Below are 25,132 nucleotides of genomic sequence, written 5' to 3'. Positions count from 1 at the left end.
AGCTGCAGGCAAAACACACTCAGCACATTCTGAGAAACAACACTCTTATTTTCAAGCATTCTGGTAGTGAAGTAAAACGTAAGACTCCACAGACATGCTAGCAGTAGCACAACTTCTTGAGTTACAGTCTATGGAGACTGTTGTTTATATGTGTGAGAGACAGCAATCATTTATAAGCAGAGCTGTATTTTACAACACACTTGGTTCTAGTACATTGCCCTCTGCCAGCATGCTATTATTCACAGTCTCATCTCTTTTCACTCAGAGTGAAAACAAGCCTTTCTCTATCTCCCTTTTATTGACCCGCAGATAGCAGCGGTCTTTGAATTATTTCATGCGGCCAATCCATCACTTCAGGCTGCCAGGGGAACAAAGATTAGCTTAGTGGCTGCCTGTTTACAAATTAGCAATCAGCAGCACAGGTGTTTGAGCCAGCCAGGCAGCCAGCCCATCTGCCCCACCCCTCCAACCACCTCCTCAACCCTTTTCACATGCAGAGAGGGCAGCATTGGAGGAATTTTACATGGCTGGATGGGTACAATGTGTTATCGTCTGGAGTGGAGAAAGTAGGTCATCAGACTTGCAGGGAGCTGTGTAGCTTCTGCAGAGCAGAATGCTTACTGCACTCTGTAACTATATACTGTACAGCCACTGCAAACAGTATTGAATTCCTTGTTACTAAACAGTATGTGTGCCCAGGCAGCTTCAACACATGCTTTTGGCCTGGATGCTATATCCCCCAGTTCTACTTTCAAAATTGCTGTCAAGCATCATAAAAGCATGTCTGTATTCTTAAAGGACGTCAGTGTGGCACATCAAGCAGAACATTATGTGTCTGACAGTTACAGCCTAGCAAACACCTTTTTAATGTCAGGTGCCTACATTCACATCTGAAGCTATACCTTGTACAGCTTCAGATGTGAATTTAGCTGTACCTTGTACCAGTGAAAGCACAAAGCAGATAAAAAAGAAACAGGTGTAGTTTTAAGATAGACTATTGGTTAGGGCACAGTGCTCCTGCCACTGTGGCCCGGGTTTGAATCAGGGTTGCGTCTGGAAGGGCATCCGGTGTAAAACATGCCAAATGTCAACATGCGAACCATCAGTGTGACGATTCGCTGTGGCGATTCGTTGTGGCGACCCCTAATGAGGAAAAAGCCAAAGGTGACATTCGCAGTCAGGGAGAAACAATAAAAAAGATAGTGGAAGCTCATTCTAATAGACATAAATAAACAACAGTGCACTCAGAGCACCAGATAAACATAAGACATGACTAGGGTTGGGTATCATTCCAAAATTTTTGATAGCCGTACCGATACCTTAATTTCAATACCAGTTCCTCAATGATACTTTTTCGGTGCCAAATTTATCAAATTAATTTTAACAAAATCAAAATATACATGCATTACACATTTTGGTTCAGAACATCCATTATTTATACTGCTTATTCCTGAATAGGGTCACGGGGGGAGGGGGGCTGGAGCCAATCCCAGCTGACATTTGGCGAGAGGCGGAGTACACAGGTCACCAGTCTATCACAGGGCTGACAGAGACAGACAACCACACACACTCACACTCACTCCTAAGGGCAATTTAGAGTCGCCAATCAACCTAAGCTGCATGTCTTTGGACTGTGGGAGGAAGCTGGAGCACCCGGAGAGAACCCACACAGGCACAGTGAGAACATGCAGACTCTGCACAGAAAAGCCCCAGGTCGGGGCCTTCATGCTGTGAGGCAGCAACGTTAACCACTTCCCCACCATGCCGCCCTTTGAGAAGGGTAATTTTTTTCAATTGCTTGGTATTTTTGTACACTCAAAGCAGTTTCATAACATAAAAAGTAAACCTACCTACCACAACCTTAAATTCTGTTAACATAAACATCAATAAATAAAAATGTAGAAAGGCATTTTTTTGATACCCGATGGTATTGAATTAATTTGATTGATGCCATAAAAGCATCGAAATTCAATACCCAACACTAGACATAACGAAATAAAATCAATCACTGCTGCATGAGGAAGAGCACCGAAGGAGGAGTACAGCAGAGACACACCTCAGTACTGTCTACTAACAGAGGCCATTCTTTACTTTGAAACCTCAGCGCATCCTTCAGCACCACTGATCTTCCTGTTTCAAATTCATGTGTATAAGCAGTGGGTAGGTGTTACCGGCACTGCTCTTCAGTGCTTCATACCTTTTCGATACAACCTTGTCAGACACCACTGGCAACTCTTTCTCTTCCTCAGCAAACACCAAAATGTGCTATTGTTGGTCTAATACCATTTTTTTAAACGCTCCCCGTGGTTGTGTAATACAAAGAGATGCATTATTTTGTTGCTGTGCCAGTGATGTCTGACTGTATTTCCTCTTAAAAGACAACAAACAGCTAATCTTGACACTTTAAGAAAATGCCTTCATGATGTCAAGTACTGGATATCACAAAACTTATTACACCCCAGCAGTATAAAGTCTGAAGTAAGAGATCCATCTGCCAACAAGGGATAATTTCTGGGTGGTTGTTCATCGTGATCTGTTTTTTTAGGACCAGTTTATGGACGTAGTACTGCTTCTCACATCGGGGAATATACAGTATCATTTTCCCCCTTAGACAGCTTTGTAATATTCATTCTTTTAAATGTCACATCTTCATCTTGGAACAGTGCTGCACAACAACAGCTACAGTATCCATCCCGGTTTTATTTCTGCTGCACTGGTTCATATGTAGTATTAGAACTCCTAGAAAGATGTTTTATACTTATGCTTAGAAAATGATGGACTCTAACATTGTCTAGTACTTACAGCAGCTCCACAGTGATTCTGGGATAGAGTGAAAGTTGAATTAAACTCAGGGACATTGCACTGTTGAGGAACAACACAGTAGCCAATGCCACATTTCTGTTCATTCACTACTTCCTGATTTCTATAGATTAAAGTTTCATTTCATTTGCAATAAGGCTGCAGCATCAGTCAATTGTGAAATGTCATATTATCACTGGCTTCCAAAAGCCATAACAGTCAGTTCATTGTGTGCTTGAACCGCAGACATCAGACCACTAATCCCCCAGGTATGACCCTACATACGCTAGGAAAAAACCAAGCTAAGACAATTTGATACAAAAATATTTGGAGAGATAGCTTCTTGAATCACAGTCTGACACTGATCTGTGGGACTGATTATCTAAATCCTTGGCCCAGACTCACTGGCATGGAGCAAAATCTACCCTTTATCTCACAATAAAAACAGGTTAAGCTCCAAAGTAAGTAGTTTGGCGTATTCCATTGAAACAAGGCTTAGAGTAAAAGAAGCAGATTTGTTTTTCAACTATGTGGCAATACTTATTTTTTTAAAATTGTTTTAAAAAGGATGCTTGGATTAATTAAATATCCATAAATTAGGCTTTAATTAGTTCATGTAAAACCTCATATAGATCTTTTTACTAGTTCGGCTGACAGTAGAAATTACAGTATGGAAAAGCAGGAACTCCACACATTTGAGAAGCTGTAACTGCTAGATGTTTGCATCTGAAAAGTTAACTGGAGATATCAGATATCAAGCAGAACATACACACTCAGCTAAGTTGTTCAAACAAATCAATATGCCCCCAGCCTGGCTAGAGTCCCTATTAATTATTCTAATCAAATGAATGCGTATTGATCACCCATCAGCACTTGATATGCAGTAGCTCTTTAAAAGAAAAATGGACATTCCAACCCCGTTCAATATTAAAGAGTAAGCGGGGAATCGAAAAGATGCTGCTGTTGATTTTAGGACGAAGATGGAACGTAATATGAAACCAATGAAAGTATTTCATGCTTCAGAGCTGCTGTCCTGACAAAAATTTGACATCTAATCGACTTTTTTTTTCCTCAATGAAACATCCATTTAGTAGCGTTCTTGATCTATTGATCATATCATACATCTTTATTAGAAGTATCATTAGAAATTTGTCCAGTTGTCACCACTGGTTCTTCACTGTGTAGAAACAGGAGCTTCACACATAATGGTCCTCTGTTCCTGAGCAAGGCTGGGGGAAATTAAAAACATACATCACACATTTAGTAAATAAAATATAGGCTGCCTGTATAAAGGTCTTGGTATGGAATATCTCCTATATGACTTGCAGTATACTGACTTCTTTTGCTCTTTTCTAATCAATATAGTCAGAAATGATTCCTCACATGTCAGACCGACATGGTTGGTATTTTCCTGGCTGTCAGTCCGCTTACTCTCTACATACAACACCGGTATCTCAACTTACACTCCATGTACTCACACGCACAGGTCAGCAAACAGATTGCTGTAATGTCTGAGGAACCACCATAAAACCATCTAGCATTCTGCAGGCACATTACGCTAGACAAGTGAGGCTTGTTTACTCAAATTAGTGGCACATGGCACAGAGTAGAGTTGGATATTACTTTTCTGCCTACGTCTTAAGGGAACTGTTAATAGGAATCTGCTGAAAGATGTAATCCAGGGGAAGACAGGAGTTCAGTAAAAGAACGAAATGCCTTGTGGTTGCTGCAAAGCTGCATCCTTGAGAGCAGGGTCCGAGTAATTGATTAAATTCACCCTCCCAATTTCTATTTGTACAGACTGAGAAAAATCATCTAACTTAAAACATCTTTTTTCATGTTGTTTGAGTTTCACATGGCGATGAGGTGCTTGCTGTTTCATCACTGCTGACCTGATGGCTAATATTCCAGGAGAGAAATGGGACATGGCGCCTCTTGCTCTTGCAAAATGTGTCTAAATGCTGGTACATGAAGGCTGGACCTGGCAGAGCTGGTAGTGGAAAGAGGGGTGGCCATGCATATGCATGCACTGGATTAGTTGCCATGGTTACAGCACCACACTGCCTCACCAAAACTAAATTATGGACATCAACGCATTAACACGTTTGTTCGCGTGGGCTGACAGGATAAACTACTACTCCTAAAGCAAAGACTCATTCAGTAACAGCTTTTTTTATAGGCTGTATTGTTAACCTCCATTTGTTGTGCTTGGATGGAACTTGAAGTAAATAGTGAGGGGATAAAGAATGAGAGTAGAAACAGCACTGATGGTATCTATCTACTGGTTTGTTTTTGACAGATTTAACTGAAATGGTCTTTTATCTCAGATGCAAGTTTACAGATGGACCCTCGGTGGAATATCTTCATCTGTGTATGTGGCGTTGTATATTGTCTTCACGTTGTAACTTTCAAATGAGACAAACATGATTCTCAGTGAAATGTAATGTGTATTTAAGATTCTATTTCGGCATTTTTGGCTTTTTTATTTTAAAAGTGAAAGAATATCCAACAAACACAGGATGTTAGTGTTGTACATGTATGATGCACTTTATCAATAGACCATCAGAATCCTTCGACAGTTTTTTTTTGGTTTGGTTTGTTTTGCTTTGATGGACAGTAGAAATTATAATACGGAAAAGCAGGAAATCCACATATTTGAGAAACTATGGCCAGTACATGTTTGTAATTTTTGTTGTTTTGTTTTATAAGACACCCAGTGTGATGTGGATTCATCCTGTCACTGTAAAGCAGAAAGATCCAGGCTTCAGCATGTCTAACCCTAATCCAATAAGACCTTACCTGACTTATTTGGAGAAAGCACTATTCAGACAGCACATGTAGTGCACTAGTGCTTTATTACTTTGGCTTAAGTGCTTAAATTGTTCATTAATCTGGGGAGTGGGCCCTCTGTTTGTATTAAATTATCCAATCTGGAAATATTGCAGATCAATAAACTATTAGCTGGATTATTGAGTTGCTTAAAGTGAAACAAAATAACACCAAACTGTTGAATCAGCAACACACCAGAGATCTGAGATGAACTAACTTGATAATAAATCTCATCATTAGCATTTAATACCATCTCAAATGGACATAATGGCCTATAACCTGAGCTGTGGTATGTTTACAGCCATTTAGCTCTATGGCAAACTGAAATATAGGTAGGGGATATCTATTGTAACGATAAATAAACACAAGATAACAAAACAGCGTACATATGTAACCATAAACACTGCGGTCCTCAAGGACAGTGACAGCCACTGCAGCTGAATTCAATACGAGCACTATGATGAGAGAAACAGGCATTAATAACAACACTAAGGTTCTGTAACCACAGAAAATCAGATCAAACAGACTTCATAGATAGAAGGGTGATAAAGTGGTGAGAAACAAAAATGAATGAGTAAATAACGTGGTTCATGGTACAATAACATCTACTTCCACATTTCTGTCTCAAAATTGTTATTTGGAGGTAAACTATAGTTAATGATCTTCAGATCTTGTGCAGCCTCACTCCTGCACTGGACTGCTAGGAGTTAATGCGAAATTAATTCTGACCAGATGCATCCAAATTAGGCCTCCCGCATGAACAAACCAGGTAAATTAAAAACATGTAGGGCTAATTTATTTTTATACTATCTGAAGACATTGAGTGAGATAAGACAGCTACTACTTACAGTAGATATACTGCTGTAAAACAAATCACAAATCAAATTTCTCACTCCTCCTCTGACATACAAATGCTGGTGATACTGGTGCGTTCAGACACATTACCAACATGTAGAATTTATATTTTAGTTGTTAATATAATACAATCAGATGGAAATTGGCCATCACCAATAAACAAAAACTCTGATGTCTCTCACCATTATCTGCTAAACAGGAATGGTATTAAAGCAGCCTTAAATGAAATGCATTTTTAAATGGTCTCCTGCCTTCTTTTGTAGTAACAATTTAGAGTGATGTTTCACTGAGGGATGCTAATTGGGTCATCAGCTCACACTACCTTTGGGAAATAGCATCACATCATCAATTTTTTGGTTAATGTGTTTATCTTTCTGGCCTTAAGTTGCTATCAGTATTTGTCCAACAGGATTTTCAGACAGATTCTGACAACTGTGTGCTCCATTCATTCCCAAAACCTTCAGATTTTCCACTCCTGAGTGCCAGATCTTCAACAGTTAACATCCACTGTATGTGTCAAGATGACTGATATTGAAAAGAATTGCCTGCAAGTTAGGGGAGATCCAGGACGACAGTACAGGGGAGAGCGGTTGTACAATGGACCCACTATCCGTTAAAGTCATACAGATGTGAGGGTTATGAAACTTGGGTCCATTTGATGCGTGTTGTGCCCACACAGTATGTCCAGAGTGAGGATGAGGAAAATTAACAGAGGTATGAAAGACCCAGAGACTTTTCATTAGATTAGCTGATGAGGTTAAAGGGGGAGTTTAGTGAGGGCAACAGCGGTAAAATAGGCTTCGCCTGTGGGCTTCGGCTGTGCAACGCCTCAGGCTGCTGCATTACTGGGTAACATAATGCACATAAAATACACTTGCACGACTTCTATTGAAGGTAAGATTACTTCAGGGTCATACACTTAATCACAAAAATGTGTGTGGATATTAGCGGATGATGTGTAAGTGTCCACGAATGAAATGCGATCACACAAAGTAAAATGAAAACATGGTACATTCGCCCTGGATCTCCCCTAAGTACATGTCAGCATAGCATCAAAAAGAAATGTTAGAGAGAAACTATGCCAGTTTTGCTGAAAAACAGCCACTGTCATGACAAATGGCAATTACAGCATAATGGCACATTGAATGTCTTTTCATTTCCTAAGACTGCTGAGTTAGTCGCTCTAAAGAAATCAATGGTAGGTGATTTGACTGAGAGCAGGTGGAATTGGACAACAAGCAGGAAATGACGGCTGTTCTGTGATGAGGGACGCTGTGTTAACTAGCTATTTGTTTTATTTTTCTGATAAAACCATTTTAAATGTTTATTTGTGACAGTGTAACAAAAGACAGAGAAGTGGGAGGGGGGGATTAAAGATTAAAATCCCCCCCTCCCACTTCTCTTCTGTTACACTGTCTCTGAAGAGATTTTAGAAGAGAATCAAAAGAAACTAATAATGCCATGTAGTGGCAAGAATATGCAGGTCACACTCAGGTGGTGCTTACTGATTTTTATCTTAGAGAAAAGGAGCTGTAGGATTAGCAGTAATATTCAACTTTTAATGAGTTGAAAAACACTTTTAAGATTGTGTTTGTAAGACAGTTGGATGTTCTTTTTACAGTATGACAGGAGAAAAATGGTCAGAGTTTATTACTCTGACAATGATATACAATAAAGATAATAAATAACACATTCTGCTTCATTGTAAACTTTCATCAGACCTTTTTTTCCATTTTAAGCTATTTTGGTAGAAGCCCATTACTGTTATCTGCTTACATTCTTTCTTGTTTTATATTCAAATATGTTGGTTAAATATTGATCACCGCCAGTATTTTTGGTGCCTGCTGTTGTTGCAGAATGAGGAGAATGACAAAGTGTATCATTCAGTATGGATATAACCATGGCAACCAGGCAGGGAGGAATGGAGACAAGACTGATTCATCATTGTGAGCTATAATTTACTGAGCCACACTGGATAAACTTCATTCACCAAAGATTCAGTACGCTCACTGTACCCTTAACGGCACTTTCCATGTCTGAGGTACTTCCTATGCAAATACACATGCTTAAAAACTAGAATTATGGTTGTATGCTTGTTGTGTCATGTTGTATGTTTCAGTGTGTCTTTAACCAGAAACTAGAATTATCGCTTCGTGGTTGTAAGCCTCTGCCAGCAAGTCAAATTCACAGGACATGAGGTCACCAAAATCTAATCAGCTCATTTCTGAATCCAAGTGGATATGTTTTTGCCAAATTTAAAGAGATTCCCTTAATGTAAGATGTCATGTTCACGAGAATAGGCCAGACGGACGGACGGATAACTCGAAAACATAATGCCTCCAGCCACAGCTCTCACCAGCGCTGAGGCATTAAATCACCAGCATCTCGCCTCTGTGGTGCAGGTGCTGCCTGTTTTTCTGGAGATTAGACCTGGAAAGGTGTTCCCTCTGATCCTTACAGTACCGTGGCGTTTCCAACTTTTAACTATTGTAGTATTTTTGCAAGTTTTCCTGACACACTCAAAAGGTCTAAGTCTGGTTTATTGTGTACATTAGGCTTATAATAACCCACACTAATTAACTTGATTTTAAACTGGCTATAATCCTATCATAACCTGTAGACTTGTTTTTGAATTGCTGTGTAACATATTGTATCTTTTGGTCAGTGTGATTAATACTGTATGTAAGCAGTCTATTGTGTATTTTATGAATGTCTGAATGTGTGTGGAGGGTGGTTGATACCAATAGATCAACTGGGAGTTAAATCAGTGAGTGATCCTGAGTTGGATCCACTCTGTATGAAGGCTACAGATCACAAATGCTGTTGAAGGCACTGAACAAACATTGCTGCTGAGCAGACATTTCAAGCAGCACAGCCACCGTTTCGATGCACTCCCTGCAGCAGCTGGTGATGTAGGTGATGCAGGCTAATTGCTTCTCTGCAAATGCTGACAAGAAACAGGAGTGTCGGTAAAGCCCTGAGCACTTCTTTTGGCAGCTGGGCACCTTTACAACCACATTTCTGGAAGTCGGAACTGGCGTTTGAAAAACAGTCTTTAATACCTGTACAAACACAAGTGTTTGCACAATATTAGATTTATATTATTTATAGGAATATAAGTATCACAGAATATCCATATAAATCTACTATATGAGCTATTCATTGTCAACAAATAACTTTTAATTTCCTTAAGAAATATAAGTGAGTCATAAATTTACACAATTTAATATACAATTTTTTACCACCAGTAACGGAGGTTTAACAGAGCTAAGGCAGCTTATATAAATATTTGGAGATGTATTTTCTTCATTCCATGATAATAGGCTGTAGAAATGTTAAAAGGCATGATTAATAACAGCCATATTAGTTAGTTAGAAAATCCAGTCTAACAGTCTAACAGCCACAAGGAGTTGCTAGTTATTATTAATTGTTATTAATTAAGATTAATAACAAGTGCATTCTGTTGACAGGTAGGTGAGCCAGGAAGACCCTGTCCATGTAGACTAAATGAATCCTGCCTATTTAACTAAGTTCATTCCACCTCTAAATGGTCATCATACAATCTAGTGCAAACTGTGACTGAAATTTGAAAACATTGGCAAAAGAAAATGCTAACTGATGTATTTTTCCATCCGCTACTGTTTTTATGCACAAACTGAAAATGCACATGAAATCAAATGGATGGAAACCGACCTTGCGTTTTACCTTCTGCTGGAGAGATGGTGCTTTCATGTGCACATACTGTATGTGTCCAACAGTCTATGATCAACAGCATTTCTTTTGAGTCTGCTACTTCTGCAGAATATGGGAATTTCACACTTTGTGGTTCTACCTAATGATACTACCTAGCACATTTAGGAGTGTGCGACAGACAGATGACTGTAATATACCAGCACAGTCATGAGTCTCCCACTGGACCATTCTGGCCGTACTTCACTTCAGGAGGTGAACAGATTCAGGTAGGAAATCCAATAGTGAATGTTGTGCAGAGGTTCAACACACTGACATTTGTTGTGGCGCTTTGCCCATTAAAGTGGTCTGATATCTCATGCCCAGTGTTAAACTATGTCCAGAGGGAACAACATGCAGTTTCACTATGTTGTTTCACAGTCCAGGACCTGGTTGGACCAGTTGGCATATGTATGGTACAAATACACATCTTGATAAAGTGTCAAGTTAGTGAACATTGTACAAAATATCCAAGGCTTTTTACACAGTACAGCTGAATACATTTCATTTTAATTATGCAAAACTTGCTGAAAGAATTACTCTATTACTTGATAATTCAATTAATAGAAAATGAACAGAAACACCTTCAGTGAATTATTTTAAACTATTCATTGAAACTTGATGGGCAGTGCTCACTCTTTCTATGTTTATGGTCTAAAGAGCTAACAGAAAAACTGCACAAATTATAGATTTATTGATCAGCAAAATAATCATTAATTGCATCCCTAAAATTGTGAGATGTTGGCACTTCAGTTCTGAGTATTTCTGTGTGACCTTTGGCAGACTTATGCTTAGATTTAACCATCATAAATATGCGATTCTTGTTGATATATTCATCAGAACTGTCTCTTCCTAGACAAAATTGTAAAACATGAATTGTCAGTGTTTCCATTTGTGGTGGTTTCAGGTAACTGCATGATCTATGGAAATCTTGAGCAGTTCTTTGCTTCTCCGTTATTTTCTGTCTCTACCATCTGTTTGATCCACCACTCACCTTTATCTCAGCAACAGTCTGAACCCTCCATCAAACTGGGTTTTAATTGGTTTCTACACAACCATTTAAAAGGTCAAGACCATGCGAAGGTACAGTATACCCAGCACCTCCTACAGCAACTAGCTTTGGAGTTAAGTGTAACTAATGTGGATGTATTGATGTTTACACAGGTAACATGCTGGCACATCTTCATTCGATCAAGACCTTAGCAATTTGCTGAGGCCCTGTTGCACTGTATGAAAGAGGCTGAGTGGAAGGTGAAAAGATGCGGAGGGCAGACATAAAAGAAGCATCCTAAATTATAAATGGGGCTGATAATGGAGATGTGATAGGAAAACAAAAGAAGGGGAAGGATCAGGTATGTCATCTGCCACAAACAGAAGATGAGTCTGTTTGTTTATTTATTTTGCACACATTGGTCAGCTGTGATAAACATAAAGTTAATTAAAAACAGCTCCCATCTAAAACTTCAAAGACTGCAGAGAACTGCTGGATAGCAACTGCAGGTTCTCTATCACAAAGCCAACAGATACATTTTCAGTGAAAGGCTAGAAAGGTGACATCTCTGCAGAAACTACACCATAAGCAAAATTTCAAAGTGAGTCACGGAGAGGTGAAATTTTAATTAGTGTTATTAATTAGTTAGCTCTTATCTACCAAAGAAAGTCAAACATCTAGCTAGCTAAATGCTAAGATACTGCACTGTGTAGTTAAAAAACAGGGATGTACAGTTGTGCGTTAACATTTTACAGCAGCCTAAACACATACCTACCATAGCTAAGTCATAGTCTGCTGTATGCTGTAACTGATGTTGCTCTGATGTGTGCAGCTGCTCGTCAGGGCTGTGGAAATCACATGAAGGAAACTGGGATATAAATCAAAATTTACACTGTGGCTATCAAAAGCAGTACTGCCATTAACCCTTGTACCGGGTACAAACCCTGCTTCATTTGTTTGCAAGCACTTTAGCCATAGAAAGTTTCTAAGACTATACTTCACATGTAAGGATACGTCTGTCAGTCCTTCACCCTTAGTGACTAAAAACTGATTATGTCAGCATTATAAAAAAATTTCAAAAAATGTAATAATTATTTTATCTTCATTTTGGTGAAATTGTTATGTTGAGCTCTGAAGTGTTCTTTGATCCGTCTTCAATTGTGAGTATACCTTCCACTTCTGTACAAAAACGTGTACACAAAGATATCAACTTCTAAATAAAGTGTACATGTGTCATAACCACATAACCTTGAACATGAATGTCATATTCACTTCCTCAAATACCAAACTTGTCACATGTCATGAGCCGTCTAGCTGCTTCAGGAAATATTCAGAACTCACTTTCCCCTATAACAAGCAATCGGACACACGTACACTGTCTTAAACAGACGCACGCCATCTCATTCACAGATCCAAAAACAGGCAAACACAAGGCATGAAAGATGTACCATCCCCATGCTCATTAGTCCACTGTGACCTGTGAGTCAGCTCTCCTCATTAAGAAAAATCCTTAAATCACTGACATTCTTTGAGCAGAAGGCACTCTCTTATGCTCCACCCCCCCCCCCCAAAAGAATTTTTATTAGAGGATTTACTGGAAATTCTTCATTTTCTTCACAGCAAACCAGTAATTCTTACTTAGTACCATCTGTAAAGGTGCAAACTTTATATACACACACACAGTAAGTAAAATGGTTTGTTAACTGAGACTGCAATGAGGATCCATTTTTTGCTGGTTCAGCACATAAATACCCATGCATTTACTGAGAACTTAGTGGTATTCACCAGAGACATGACTAACAGTGCATAAGTATACATATTCTTTCAGTTTGTGGGTAGTTGTGAAGTTGTCACCTCTGGATGGACAGTCTCACCCTGAGCCCTCATCTCGGTCAGGAGAACTGACTCATGTCTACTGTGAAGTGGTATTATTATAGTCTGCCCGAGGTGGGAATTAGAGACAAGCTGCAGTGGAGGCTGATTTATGGGGGGTTCAGAGGAACAAAGCATATCCTCACTTAACATTTTTGGGTGAAAATTTGTAACAGGGGAACTGAAAGAGTCCCTCGGATTCAGCAGTATCTTGCTCCGTTAGATTCTTTTGAATGTGAAATCAGATTTAGTTTAAATCTGATTAAGTGTAATAATGTGATGATGGTTACGGTACAGCTCTGCCTGTGCTGAAATGATGACCTGCTATCACCCTGGTAATTTTATACTTATGTGTATATAACCATATTTTTTGGTCATAGGTTTGATCATATTGCTTCTGTATAGTGAATAGCACCCAACTGCAACATGTCTACAGTCGCCTGAGAGGGCAGAACATTACTGCATAGTTGTCTAATGGCTGAAACCTCTGGCACTGCTTTGCATTTAGACCAGTGTTTTCACTACTACACAGTCAAGACCTAAAACCACACTAGCTAGAATAGCTATCTTGCTCCTCTGAAAACTCATAGACACAGGTGGCATATGTAAATTAGCCTGTTATAAGGAATGTGCCTCAAGTAGGCTGTTACTGTTCTCAACCCCACTTCCAACTTCTTTAAACAATTCAACAGTCTCAAGAGTGTCAAGAGTGTCATTTCCAATGGTGATGGGCTGTCCCTATCCACTTTTAAAATCCTGTTTCAGTCCCCTCTACTTTTACACTTTTGATTTATTCTGTAAACAATGTCCCTCCACTATTAACAGTGAGCATACTGTATAAGAAATACTGTCAAGCTGTCATAATCCCCACTTCCCTACTGAAATGCTGCACTATAGCTTTATGCAACATGCTTTTTTGTTCCTGGTTTCTGTGCTGATAAATGCATCTAGTCAGTCCGTTACACAGAGAGCTCAAGTATGGCACAACAAGGTGAAATCAGCGTTTTCTTAAAGCACTAAGAGCAGTAAGAGAAGAGTTTCATATGAAACTGTCAAGGTTTCCTTTTAGCCCTGTAATGAAATATGGTTCTGTGGAACAGCCCAGGCAGTTAGGGGACACACGAAAGCTCTTAACAGTCCGGAAACAGCTCAACAAATATTCATTTTTGTTCTCTACCACATAATTTGTTTCTGACTGTCCATCCCCGGTCCCCACTGACACTCACCATGGGCCGTTACATAAATCAAGTAATGTGGTTTATTACGCACGTTGTGTCCTCAACAACATGGTAAGCAAAGACAGACCTTACTCATTCTGCAAGAAAAAAAAAAAGGAACAGGCCTTTTAGTTTCCCCAGAACTCATGATTATAAAAACAAAAACAAAAACAAATAAACAGACTGGCTGAATGCCGCAGAGCCATTAAAAAGTTGGATGTACCCCTTTCATGCTTCACTAGCTACCATCAAGTGACTCATCTTCTCTTTGCCAAAATAAGTCAGCAGCACCTTCTCATACACAAACGAGACAAATACAACTGTTGTGTCAGCTACATTATGTCCTCAGCTCAACTTTACAGTGAAAAACCAACAAGCAGCAGCCTCCTGCATGTTCTCAGTGCTGTCGGTACAGGGTCAGTTGGAACAAGCCAGAGGTTGTTATCATATCATTTTCATTTAGTGATTTTGTTCATTTCTGTCCTAAAGGTCCTGAAGCACAGAAATAATACCTTAACAGGGCGTGGCATTACAGACATCCCTACATGATTACATGGTGTTTTTTTTTTTTTCTTCAAAGAATCTTATAAGACAACAGAGAAAATGTTACTCAACATACTGGATTCCTGTGCCAAAAACATGACTTCTCCCAGTATCACCAAAGATCTGTAATTGGGATGCTTTATCCCAGCTTGGTAAGGGACTAGTTTAGCATGTTGGTATATATGATTATTCACATTCTTCCTGAGAGTTACATTAGATTGATGTCACTCTCATATCTGTCTGTGCAATATGATGCTACCACCAGCAGCTGGGGAAGTTAGTTTAACACAAAGACTGAAAACAGCTAACCTGGCCCTGTCCAAAGCTAACCAAGTCCAGATATACAGTAAGCACTTCTAAAGCTCACTAATTAACATGTTCTTTCTTATTTGTTTAATCTGTACATAAGCCAAAGTGTAAAACTGAGAAACTCTGGTTGTATTTACTAATGTGCAGTGACTTGTGCAGTCAAATCTACAAAACTGCCATTGTGTACCAAAATATCACCCCATGCATTTCCATTAGCATCAATGTGAATCTTTAATCAACGTTACTCTTGGTTTTGTGTTGTTGATTTGTTAGAACAGTCACTCCAGATGCTTGACCTTCAGTACGGAGATTTGGTGCTGCCCATACTAGACAGATTTAATCATACGAATGGCCTTAGAGCACATTAATAATACAAACCTACTGGCTTTGGGATCGACATAGACTATAAAAACAGGTCTAGGAAGAAACATGCCTGGAGAGCCAGTGTACACTGTGATAAGACAAACTGAATCCAGACTGCTTAATAAATACAATTTTCTCTCTATCTACTTTTATTTTCTTGACTATGATTACTACTGGGCAACACAAAACATTTGAAAAGATCACCCTGAGCATTGGGAAACTGGGACAGAGGATTTTCACAGTCAAGAAAATAATCAACAGATTAATCAATAATAAAAATAATCTTTAGCTGCAGCTCACTCACTTGTATTCCACTGAAAGACATCAAACAATAATAATCTAGCCCTAATCTGCAGACAATACAAAGCTGTAGGGATGAGAAATTGTTTTTTATACTAAAAGGTATTAAAAATGACCCCTAAGTCAAGTTAACCCTTCAAATACATATGTGGCCTTATGCATCAGTTTCTTTTAAGAAAAGGTTTTGTTTATTCTTAACACTCAGTGATTACCTCTGTATATGGTAGAGTATAGAACCTCTTTGTATTTTCACAGCAGACGTTTTGACTTGTTATAGTAGGAAAAGCATGTGTTAATAAAAATATGAACAATAGCTCCATTCATTCATCCATTAGGCCATGACAGTGAGTCAGCACGCACAAGACCAGGACCCTGAAGCTAAAGCACCTAATGGAATTCAGCAATCATTCATTTGATAATTCACTGACATATCAGAAATAGCTAACTCCATGTCCTGTACCTCCAGTTCCATTTTTTATTCTTACAGGTTTTGTACTAGTGCTTTGCTGTTGCTGAATGACCTGCTGCATGTCTACGTGTGATGAAGAGCAGAACGAGGCCAAGGTCATCCATCAACATATTACAGGTTTAACCAACAGATGTTTTTTTTACTGAGGAAAACACTCAAATAAAGAAAGAAAGTCTGTATCCAGCGGGATAAAAACTAGTTACAAAAGGAGCATTTGGTCTTCAGATAGCAAACGGTGCTCAATTTCCCATCAGCTTTTTGGAAACAGTTTAGTTCAAAGCTGAAAATAAGGATATCCCACTGTATTAATAATAATAATCCTTCCAAGGATGATAATTAATTAGTGAGTCTATCTGACTTCAGGTTATCAAGACTTAAAAACACAGCCATCACACAGACACTTAGACACACCACACACACTTGGCTGGATACTGTCCTTTATACTAACAGCTTGTAAGATGACACCTGTCCAACCTTAAACAGCTACCTCAACCCCATCACATCACACTCGTGCTACCAGTACACACATACACACACAATCCTCCTTAAGTTTTCAATTCTATTCCAGGTCAGATGTCAGTTGAGCTGTGTGCATATTTAAACAATTAGAAGGAGAAAGACAAATCAAGAGCAAGATGACGGCAAATGAAGACAGATTCACTGGATAAGCAGGGAAGTGAGAAACTGGCAATGAGTGGGAGGATGTGTGTTTGTTGCTTGTTGGAAGGTAGAAGATGGAAAGGAGAATGTGTTTTTCCAGCTCCAGAATCCATTTAATAAAATTATCTTTAAAAAAAAAGAACTCAGATTGTTTTTCTATTCAAAGAGGCTGGTGTGCATTTAAGAATGGTGTAAGTGTGACTCTGTTACCACAGGTTCAATATATTGAATCAAGCTTTCTGGGCAACTTGCCAGCACAGAGATCCCAGAAACTATGGGGCATGTTGATATGATGATATCTGAATTTTCGCCAAGTATGTGGACATTTGTGTTGGCAAATGTGTTGGCAAACAAAAGTTACAAGCTGTGATGATGTGATGGCTGGAAGCATGAGCCTTGAAATGGCCTCTGTTCTGTGCTGTAAACCAGGGCCCCTGTCTTCCCTGTAAGGAGGATCAACACTATGTGTTTTGATGCCACTGCTGCTGACTGTTTAGATCTGACAGCTGTAAAATTATATCACTAGCTTGTAGTGTGTTAACACCTAAGTGATAGTCCTCCCTTTGCATTGAACAGTTCTAGTCCAAACTGTGCATTGGTGGTTTCTACAGTTTCACTGCAGCATTTTGCTACTTTGTCACTGATAATGTTATGACGTTTAATCAGATGATCTGCGATTCTACAAAATGTCACTCCAAAACTCTGGAGGTATTTTAGCAGTGCATTACTCATTATAGTTTCGTGATGTAACATGAAGAACAACCTCCAGGCTGGAACCTACCTAACAAAAGCAGTTTCACTTCTCTGGCTGCTTTCTCTCCGTCCTCTCGGAGATTTTTGTCAATCATCTTTGACCTCTCCGCGGCAGCCTTATCCTCGGCGCTCACCGTACAACCCATGGCTCCAAACGCAGGGGCGCACCGACCACTCCCGCAAAAACAAGGCTTCAGTGCTGAAGGTCTCAGTGTGCCTACCGATGCCACAAACAACGATGGAGCAGCTCCTGCTTCCAGACCTCCTTTCTGAGGAAAACAGTCAATGCCAATGTTTTCTGTTTACCCACGCGTAAATATTGAGTACAATTGATCTTCTGTTTAACTAGAAGTTCAAAGATGAAGCAGATGCATCCAAATATTTGGATTTTCACACCGAATCTCAGGCTGTTAACGGTGGTCCATGTCCATAAGCGCAAAGCCCTCGGTGCGTAGTCCTGGACCCATTCATAGGCTGAGATGCCTGCGCTCACTGTTCCGCTTCTCTTGTCTTTTGGCCTGTCGTGCAGTCTTTCTTGGTGCTCAATTAAGCTCACGCACAAACCCCGAGTTAGGCCAGCCCTGTGACTACTGGAAGCGGTCAATCAGTCGCATCCGCGTCATTTGGACACCTTATCGCGATAGTCCAACTAAAACAGGTGAGCTCTCCACGGTGGCTTGGCTAGAACCAATTAGACGAGAAGCCAGTGAGGCGTGATTTCAAGAGTGTGGTGTGCAGACTGCAGCGGGCGCTGTGCCAACTTCATTCCTCTGCATCTGCCAAGGATGCAGACTCAGAGACACGGTGGACAGAATGTTTCTCTCTGACTGCCTGTGAGTGTGCAGGATCAGGTTTGTCTTTGCAGTGATGCAGGGTGGACAGATAAAATGGCTAACGGGTCTTTCTGTCACATGTTTGTGAAATACTTTGGCACATAATTAGGCCGATGGAAGAGCTGGTGGACAGCGCTGCCACATGGCCATATCTGGATATGTTCTCTGTTAGTTTACATTTACTGGCCCATTCTATGAATTCATAAAGGTAAAAAAAAAAAGACAATTGAAATACTGAAATACAATTAAGAAGAGGATGGGAGTTAAACAGCAAAACATAAAAAAAAGAAAATAAAATGGCAGAAATGTTCATCAAAGTCGTTCAGCTATGGAAATGCTCTTTAATTTATAGTATAGTTCTTAAACCTTTCTTTTATTGGCTCCCTGTAGTGTTAAAGTGACGTTATGTTTTTAGCCTTTTTCATTTGTAACAGACAGAATTAAGCTGACAAGACTTCATATCTATTAAGGCTCCATTGCATACATCATTAGATAATAATCTAATGTAGTTAAATTCCATTTTTTTAAATTGCTAAATGAAGTCTAATGTGCCATCTAAGTGTTGCTCACTGGTGTTGCCATACTTCCTTTGAGGCAGCTGGGTGCATTGTGTTGCTATGAGAGTTGCAGTTGCTGTGTAGGTGTCAGAAATGCACAAATCTTCTGCTGTTTTATCTATAAACGAATCAAAGTGAAGTCACTTATTTGCAGTAAAACCCTGTTGTGTGTTAACATAACGAGGTCCGAGGTGAGGGATCATGTTGTCCACGTTTTTCTGTTTATTTCTGTAAAATGCTTAGCCTTCATTATAGGGAGAATGGATGACAACAGAAACATTGTAAAAAAAATCTACAATTATTTTATTGCCAAACTAAAACAGTCCCTGCTATTTACACTTTGCAAGCTGCTGTAAATATGCTGCACAAATATAAAACATCTACATTTATATACATTATTTATATAAAGCCACATCTAGTTCACCAAAATTCATATACCTTATTTACCTACTGTTGTGTCATTTCCATAGATTTATGTCTTGAACTAAAGCTATAATAAAATATAACATATATTTATTTGTCTAACTGAAAAATGCATAACAGATGTACTGTGACTTTGTATTTAAAATGTGGTGTTTCAAATCAGGCTGTTAGACACAAGCCTTTAAAGTCTGTTCACTAAACTTGTCAAAACTAAACCTTCATTTATGCCACAACAACTTCAAAAAGCAAGAGATTGAGGTCAGTATGTGCACTAAAGATTTCTCGTGCTGTTGTTCATAATTTGTCCATAAAACACCTTGATCAGGAATAAGAACGACTGAAGAAAAAAGTTATATATAAATAAAATTAGAGAATTTCACAGGACTTTTCTGAAGCCTGAGAGTTGTGATACAATTATAAAACCATCTTTGGGCACAAGCAGCAAATATTTGACATGACATTTTGCTGAGTTTTTAGTTAGTTAAGTTAAAAATGTGCATTGCTTTAAAACATGCTATTGTGTGACATACAATATATTTGTATATAAAGAAATGGTCATGTCATCTGTACACTGTGAACTCATGTGCGGTGTGTCAATGCTATCGTATTATTCAAAATCAGTCTGAAAATTTACAAATACTGGAAGTATCCACATCTCAAAATTAAGCTCAAAATGAATGTTGCATCTTTTAAGACAAGTTTCATAGACACTATAATAACCACAAAATATACATGGACTTCAACAGAGTTCACTGTATGATGACAAATACAATAACATCTACATGTGAAGGTTTGGGAAGGAAAATCAGTTCCTGTGCAGTCCACTGTAACAACTGCAGGACAAGCTGGATGTAAAACTTTATCCTCATATTTGCATAAATTCTGAGATATGTACATTGCTCAGGTGTCCACATACACTAGATATCATATGTTCTCATTCACTAGAGGTATGTGCAGATTTTTTTTGATGACATTAGTTTTTAAATTCTAGATCACTTAATCATAATATTATGACATTTTGGGAAATATGCCTGTTTGCGTTCTGAGAATTAGACAAGAAGAGCAATACCACTCTTAATGTATGTTTGTATCATATAAAGCTACTGTAGCCTTAGCAGGCAGTTAGCTTAGCACAGAGACTGGACTCATTTATGAACATATCTGTTTAATTTGTACAAAAAAAACACAAGGTTGTGTGTTGGGCTATTTCTTGGCCGGTGGTTGAAAGACTACAGGTTTGATAAATAACCCCTGAAACCCAGTCTTTATGCAAAGCTAAATGACCCATCAGTCTTCTCATCTAACTTTCAGCAAGAAAGCAAATTAAGCATATTCACCAAAATGCCCAGTTATTCTTTTCATTTAAGCTTCCAGCGCAGCCTTAAAAAATAGCACTGCTAGTTAAAATTTTCACTCAATGAAAGCATCATTAAACTTCAGTGAAGCTTTTTGCATTTTGTCAAATGTTTAAAGTAGCATCAGTCTGGAAAAACCTCCCATCATCTCTATACTGTAAGCTAAAACAAAAACTGAAATCATACATAAGGTTTTTGGATCATTACCTTCATCGTATACAGCAGTTAAATATAGTCCATTTCAAATTAAAAACACATCTACAGTATCTAAATACATATACAGCCATGCTGCACTGTATGTCTGTGTGCTGTTCCAGATGCTATAAGGCACAAGGGTTTGTGAAGAACGTTTCTGGTTCATGCATGTGGAACAAGATCTTTCACTGTATGACTCTACATAACAACTCTGACAACATACAGATCATGAAAATGAAATGGCCTAAAAGCATTTTTTGTCTAATGTTGCATGATGATGAAGAGGTCAGCGTGTTTCTGGTTCAGGATGAGATCCTCTGTTCTAATGTTGTGCACTAATATTAATGTAAAAATAACTTATATCTCTTTCTCTGTTATATGTGCTTCTGCCTTCCAGTCTTCAGCCTAAAAGACCCTTTTTTCTGTACAGTACACGTACCAGCTGCAGCTGTTTGTATTTAAATAAAAAGGAAGAAATAGCATCTAGTCTCATAAACAGACAGTATAAAAAGTTCAGTCCTGATTATTCATATAACTTCTATACAATTGTGCTAGGCTGAAGTGATGTACTGAACACTGTTATGGAAATATTTTGTTCAGACATGTGTTAAATTTCAGTTCAAAGGTTAATTGATCATTCCAAGTGTGATTCCAACAGACACACACAAGATATTTTATTTAGTGTTAAAACCCCCAGGCAGCTCTGTACTGTGTTATCACCAAGGTGGCAGTGCTTACTTTACACTGACCAGTTCTTTCCTAAGCCCACACACACACACACATTGAAGCAGCACCTAGTGGCCTCCTGCAACGTGGCCGCTCCCTGATGTCCAGTCAATGATTATGAAGCTCAGGCTCATTACCATGAAGGAGATGCCCAAGGCAGCAAAACAGGCAGCCTGAGAATGAGGGAAACAAAACACTAGTGGTACAGAAGTTTACTTATCAAAAGCTCTAGTATGTAAACTAGACCACGCTGAGCTTGAATCTCATAGTCTGATCCCCAAATTAAGATAATGAATAGTTCAGGACTACATGACTCACCAGTATCTTAGGAACGGAGCTCATGGGTTCATCTTCTTTAGGAACAATGCGGATGTAGAAAACAGCAGGGAAGATGAAAATGAGGCAGGGAGCTGATGTGGCACCTGAAAGGGTAGAGAGGAAGAACTGGATAAAAAAAAGGCATGTGCTGTACAGGAAGTGTCAACTAAATAATATAAAGAGGAAAAACATTTACAGCATAAAATTTATCATTTTCTTTTTGTTATTGTTTTTCTCTTGTTGTTTATTGATAACAGAATTGGTTTAAAGATTCAGCCAGATCTTAAGTCTTCATGCATCATGGATAGCATTTTATTTGCCATAGCAACAGTATGAGAACACTTAATTTTTGTCAAAATGGATTTCTAAGGTTAACAAATGTGGGTTATCTATGTATGACCCAGTCATGACAATATCAATACAACGCACCATAAATTATAGCTTAAAAATATGCAAGCTTAGCGTGAGGACATCTTTGTTTAAGACGGAACTTGTTTTTTAAAACTAGCTCTAAAATTATCTGACCTGCCAAGAAATATTTATGATTACATCCCATTACTGTATTGAATTGTATTGTCTTATTTTAAACTAAGAACTCCCTGTAATGATCCATTCGACATGCCAGAGAAAACGACGGTGATTCTGATCTGATGATTGTTATTTTTAGCTATTTATTTTTCATTAATACAATTTTTCAGTGGCCCTGTCAGACACTTGGTGTCCTTCTTATGCACAGCACATGACGTGTTTATAGCAGCGGGCCTGTTTGATCTGAGGACAGAGTGACAATAATATTGACTCAGGCTGTCATGTTGTCCGTAAGCAAACATGTACTCACTGTGCGTGTTAGTTTTGTTTTTAATGTTTTGTTTGTTTTACTTTTTGTGCCGGGAACAACTGACATTATTGTGTCATAAATGGGAGGATTTGCTCTTTAAACAGACACAGAATAAGTAACATCACATTATATACACTACCAGGCCACTTTATTAGCTACACCTGTACAATTGTATATAATTCAAGTGCTGTTCCTAATATTCTGACCCTCTCATGTGTGTAGCTGGGGTGGACAAAAAATATAGAGACACCTCTGAATTTAGCATAGCCCATAGTACAACATCACCTTTAACTGTGGCCTCAATAATAAACATATAATTGAATTAATACATTTATGACAATTTCACCAAAAACGGAAACATTTTGAGCTTCATAAGCACAGATGTTAATGTGGAAATGTTGCACTGAATTGCATTCAAACTGTACATGCGTACCTAATAAAGTGGCCAGTGGGTGTATAGGCTAGAACGTATAGTCAGATATATACTGTAAATCCAGACAAGAGGATAAGGTGAGATCTCTACAATGTCTAGGATGTCAAATCTTTTTCTACTGTTATTTAGTTGTGACATAAGATGTTTACTATTTTCCCACAGCTTTTTTGTCATGATTCTGTCCCACTGGCTTCTGGTCCCAGGCTTTTTATTTTGACATTACTTTCTGTTTTTGTTTCACCACAGTTTCGGACATTTTACTTTAATCGGCACTCATTGTTTTCACCTGCTCCTGATTGTTTTCATCACATTATAAGCAGCCTTCTCCCACCAGTAACCTGCCAGATTGTTCTCTCACTCCTGTGCAGACGTTCCAGCTTTCTTGTTTTTTTTTTTTGGTATTTCCTGTTGTGACCATGGGTCATGTATTTTGACCATTGTGTTTTGCCCTGCCCTCTTGCTTCGGACTGCCTTCTGTGAATGGATTATCGGACTTCCCTCTCTGACCTCTCGTTTTGTGAATTCCTCAGCTGTGTACATTTGCTGGCTCTGACCCTGGACTGCGTATTCGACCTGAGTGTGTGCATCGTGCTTTACGTTGCTTTCTGTGTCGTTTTTTTGTTCCATGCTCTTATTAAAGAGACAGTTAGTTATTCACTTATCCTCGTCTGGCAATATAATTGAGTTCACTCTTGATATTATCGACAGCTTCACTCTCCGAACCTGATGCTTTTTGAATAGTAAAAACCTTTCCTTAAACATTAACCAGAGGAGCTACTGTAATGAAATCAAGTGCTCACGGTGAAATCTCAATCAGTGCCTTGGAAGTACTAGTTTTAGAAATTACACCTTATTGTATCTGCATTACACCACTGTTATTTTTGATAATGTTTCAACTCTAGAAATGTTAAGTTTAATACTAACCAATGATGCCGAAGATGTCCAGAATGTTTGGAGCAAAAATCACCAGCATGTTGATGAGGGTGAGCAGAATGAGAGCAATGACAATGTGACGCAACCAGCTGAAAGACTTGGCAGAGAATAACATATGCTGGATGGCTCTACGCACCTATGCACAAAACATTCAGTTTAGAAATACAACATCAATATAATATTATGTTGTGTATTAAAGAGAATAAACAAACGAAGGGCCCAAACTTACAGGGAACAACACAATAGGGACGGTAAGTGTGACAGCAGTCAGGACAGCCACTCGCACACACAGGATCAAGGTGTCATAAGGGTCAATCTGGCTGTAAGTGTGCAACAGTTCAGGCTCCACATGGTCTGCAGGAATGAAAAAAGAGAGAATATTTGGTTAAAACATAACTTAGTAGTACCTCATAGCACTGGGCAGCATCATTACAACAGTCACCACAAGAGGGAGTGTGAACTCTGTGTAGAAAAGTTAAAAGCTGAAGAGGAAATTCAGAAGAACACTAACACTACTACTTGCCACAAACATACTATTCAAGATTGATATGCAAGACTTTAAACGTCTTAGCAGTTTAAATAGGAGACATAAATAGGAGCTGTAAAAGACAAGAGCATCTACTCAACCCAATGACAGTCCATAGATTTTCCTTATTGGCCAAAATTATTTTGATTTCTGCAATATGGTGAATGACGGGTTTGCTTTGAGCAGGCACGCCATATGATTCTTTTAATATTGGTCACCTTGAACAATTTTTTTCTGCAACCCCATTTGCAATCATTTTGATTTTCTGTGTATTTCAGCATAAACATTTCCATTCACCCAACCAAA

The 25,132-nt window shown here is 38.7% G+C and overlaps 2 protein-coding genes across 5 annotated transcripts in view; both read right to left on the bottom strand.

Moving 5' to 3' along the window:
- LOC109958995 (guanine nucleotide-binding protein G(i) subunit alpha-2) overlaps positions 1-18,553 on the bottom strand; it is a 43,678-nt gene extending 25,125 nt beyond the window's left edge. The window contains exons 1-2 of one of the 2 annotated variants that reach the window (XM_020598015.1): positions 18,086-18,553; positions 17,718-17,958 (exon numbers count right to left, since the gene is read on the bottom strand). In XM_020598015.1, coding sequence (XP_020453671.1) covers positions 17,718-17,835 — 118 coding nt within the window. In that variant the 5' untranslated portion in view covers positions 17,836-17,958; positions 18,086-18,553. Of the gene's footprint in view, positions 1-17,717 lie in introns of both variants that reach the window. The other variant, XM_020598013.1, reaches the window with a different exon arrangement.
- A 679-nt stretch (positions 18,554-19,232) lies between these two features.
- The window catches only part of slc38a3b (solute carrier family 38 member 3b), a 21,618-nt gene continuing 15,718 nt past the window's right edge, over positions 19,233-25,132 (bottom strand). For all 3 annotated transcript variants that reach the window (XM_020598179.1, XM_020598180.1, XM_020598181.1), the window contains exons 14-17: positions 24,530-24,654; positions 24,292-24,436; positions 22,097-22,200; positions 19,233-21,951 (exon numbers count right to left, since the gene is read on the bottom strand). In XM_020598179.1, coding sequence (XP_020453835.1) covers positions 21,847-21,951; positions 22,097-22,200; positions 24,292-24,436; positions 24,530-24,654 — 479 coding nt within the window. In that variant the 3' untranslated portion in view covers positions 19,233-21,846. The remainder of the gene's footprint in view (positions 21,952-22,096; positions 22,201-24,291; positions 24,437-24,529; positions 24,655-25,132) is intronic.

This window comes from Monopterus albus, unplaced genomic scaffold (assembly GCF_001952655.1).
Source record: "Monopterus albus unplaced genomic scaffold, M_albus_1.0 scaffold36.1, whole genome shotgun sequence".
NCBI lineage: Eukaryota > Metazoa > Chordata > Actinopteri > Synbranchiformes > Synbranchidae > Monopterus > Monopterus albus.
The sequence above is the reverse complement of the archived record's forward strand: the minus strand, read 5'-3'. Positions and strand labels throughout refer to the sequence as shown.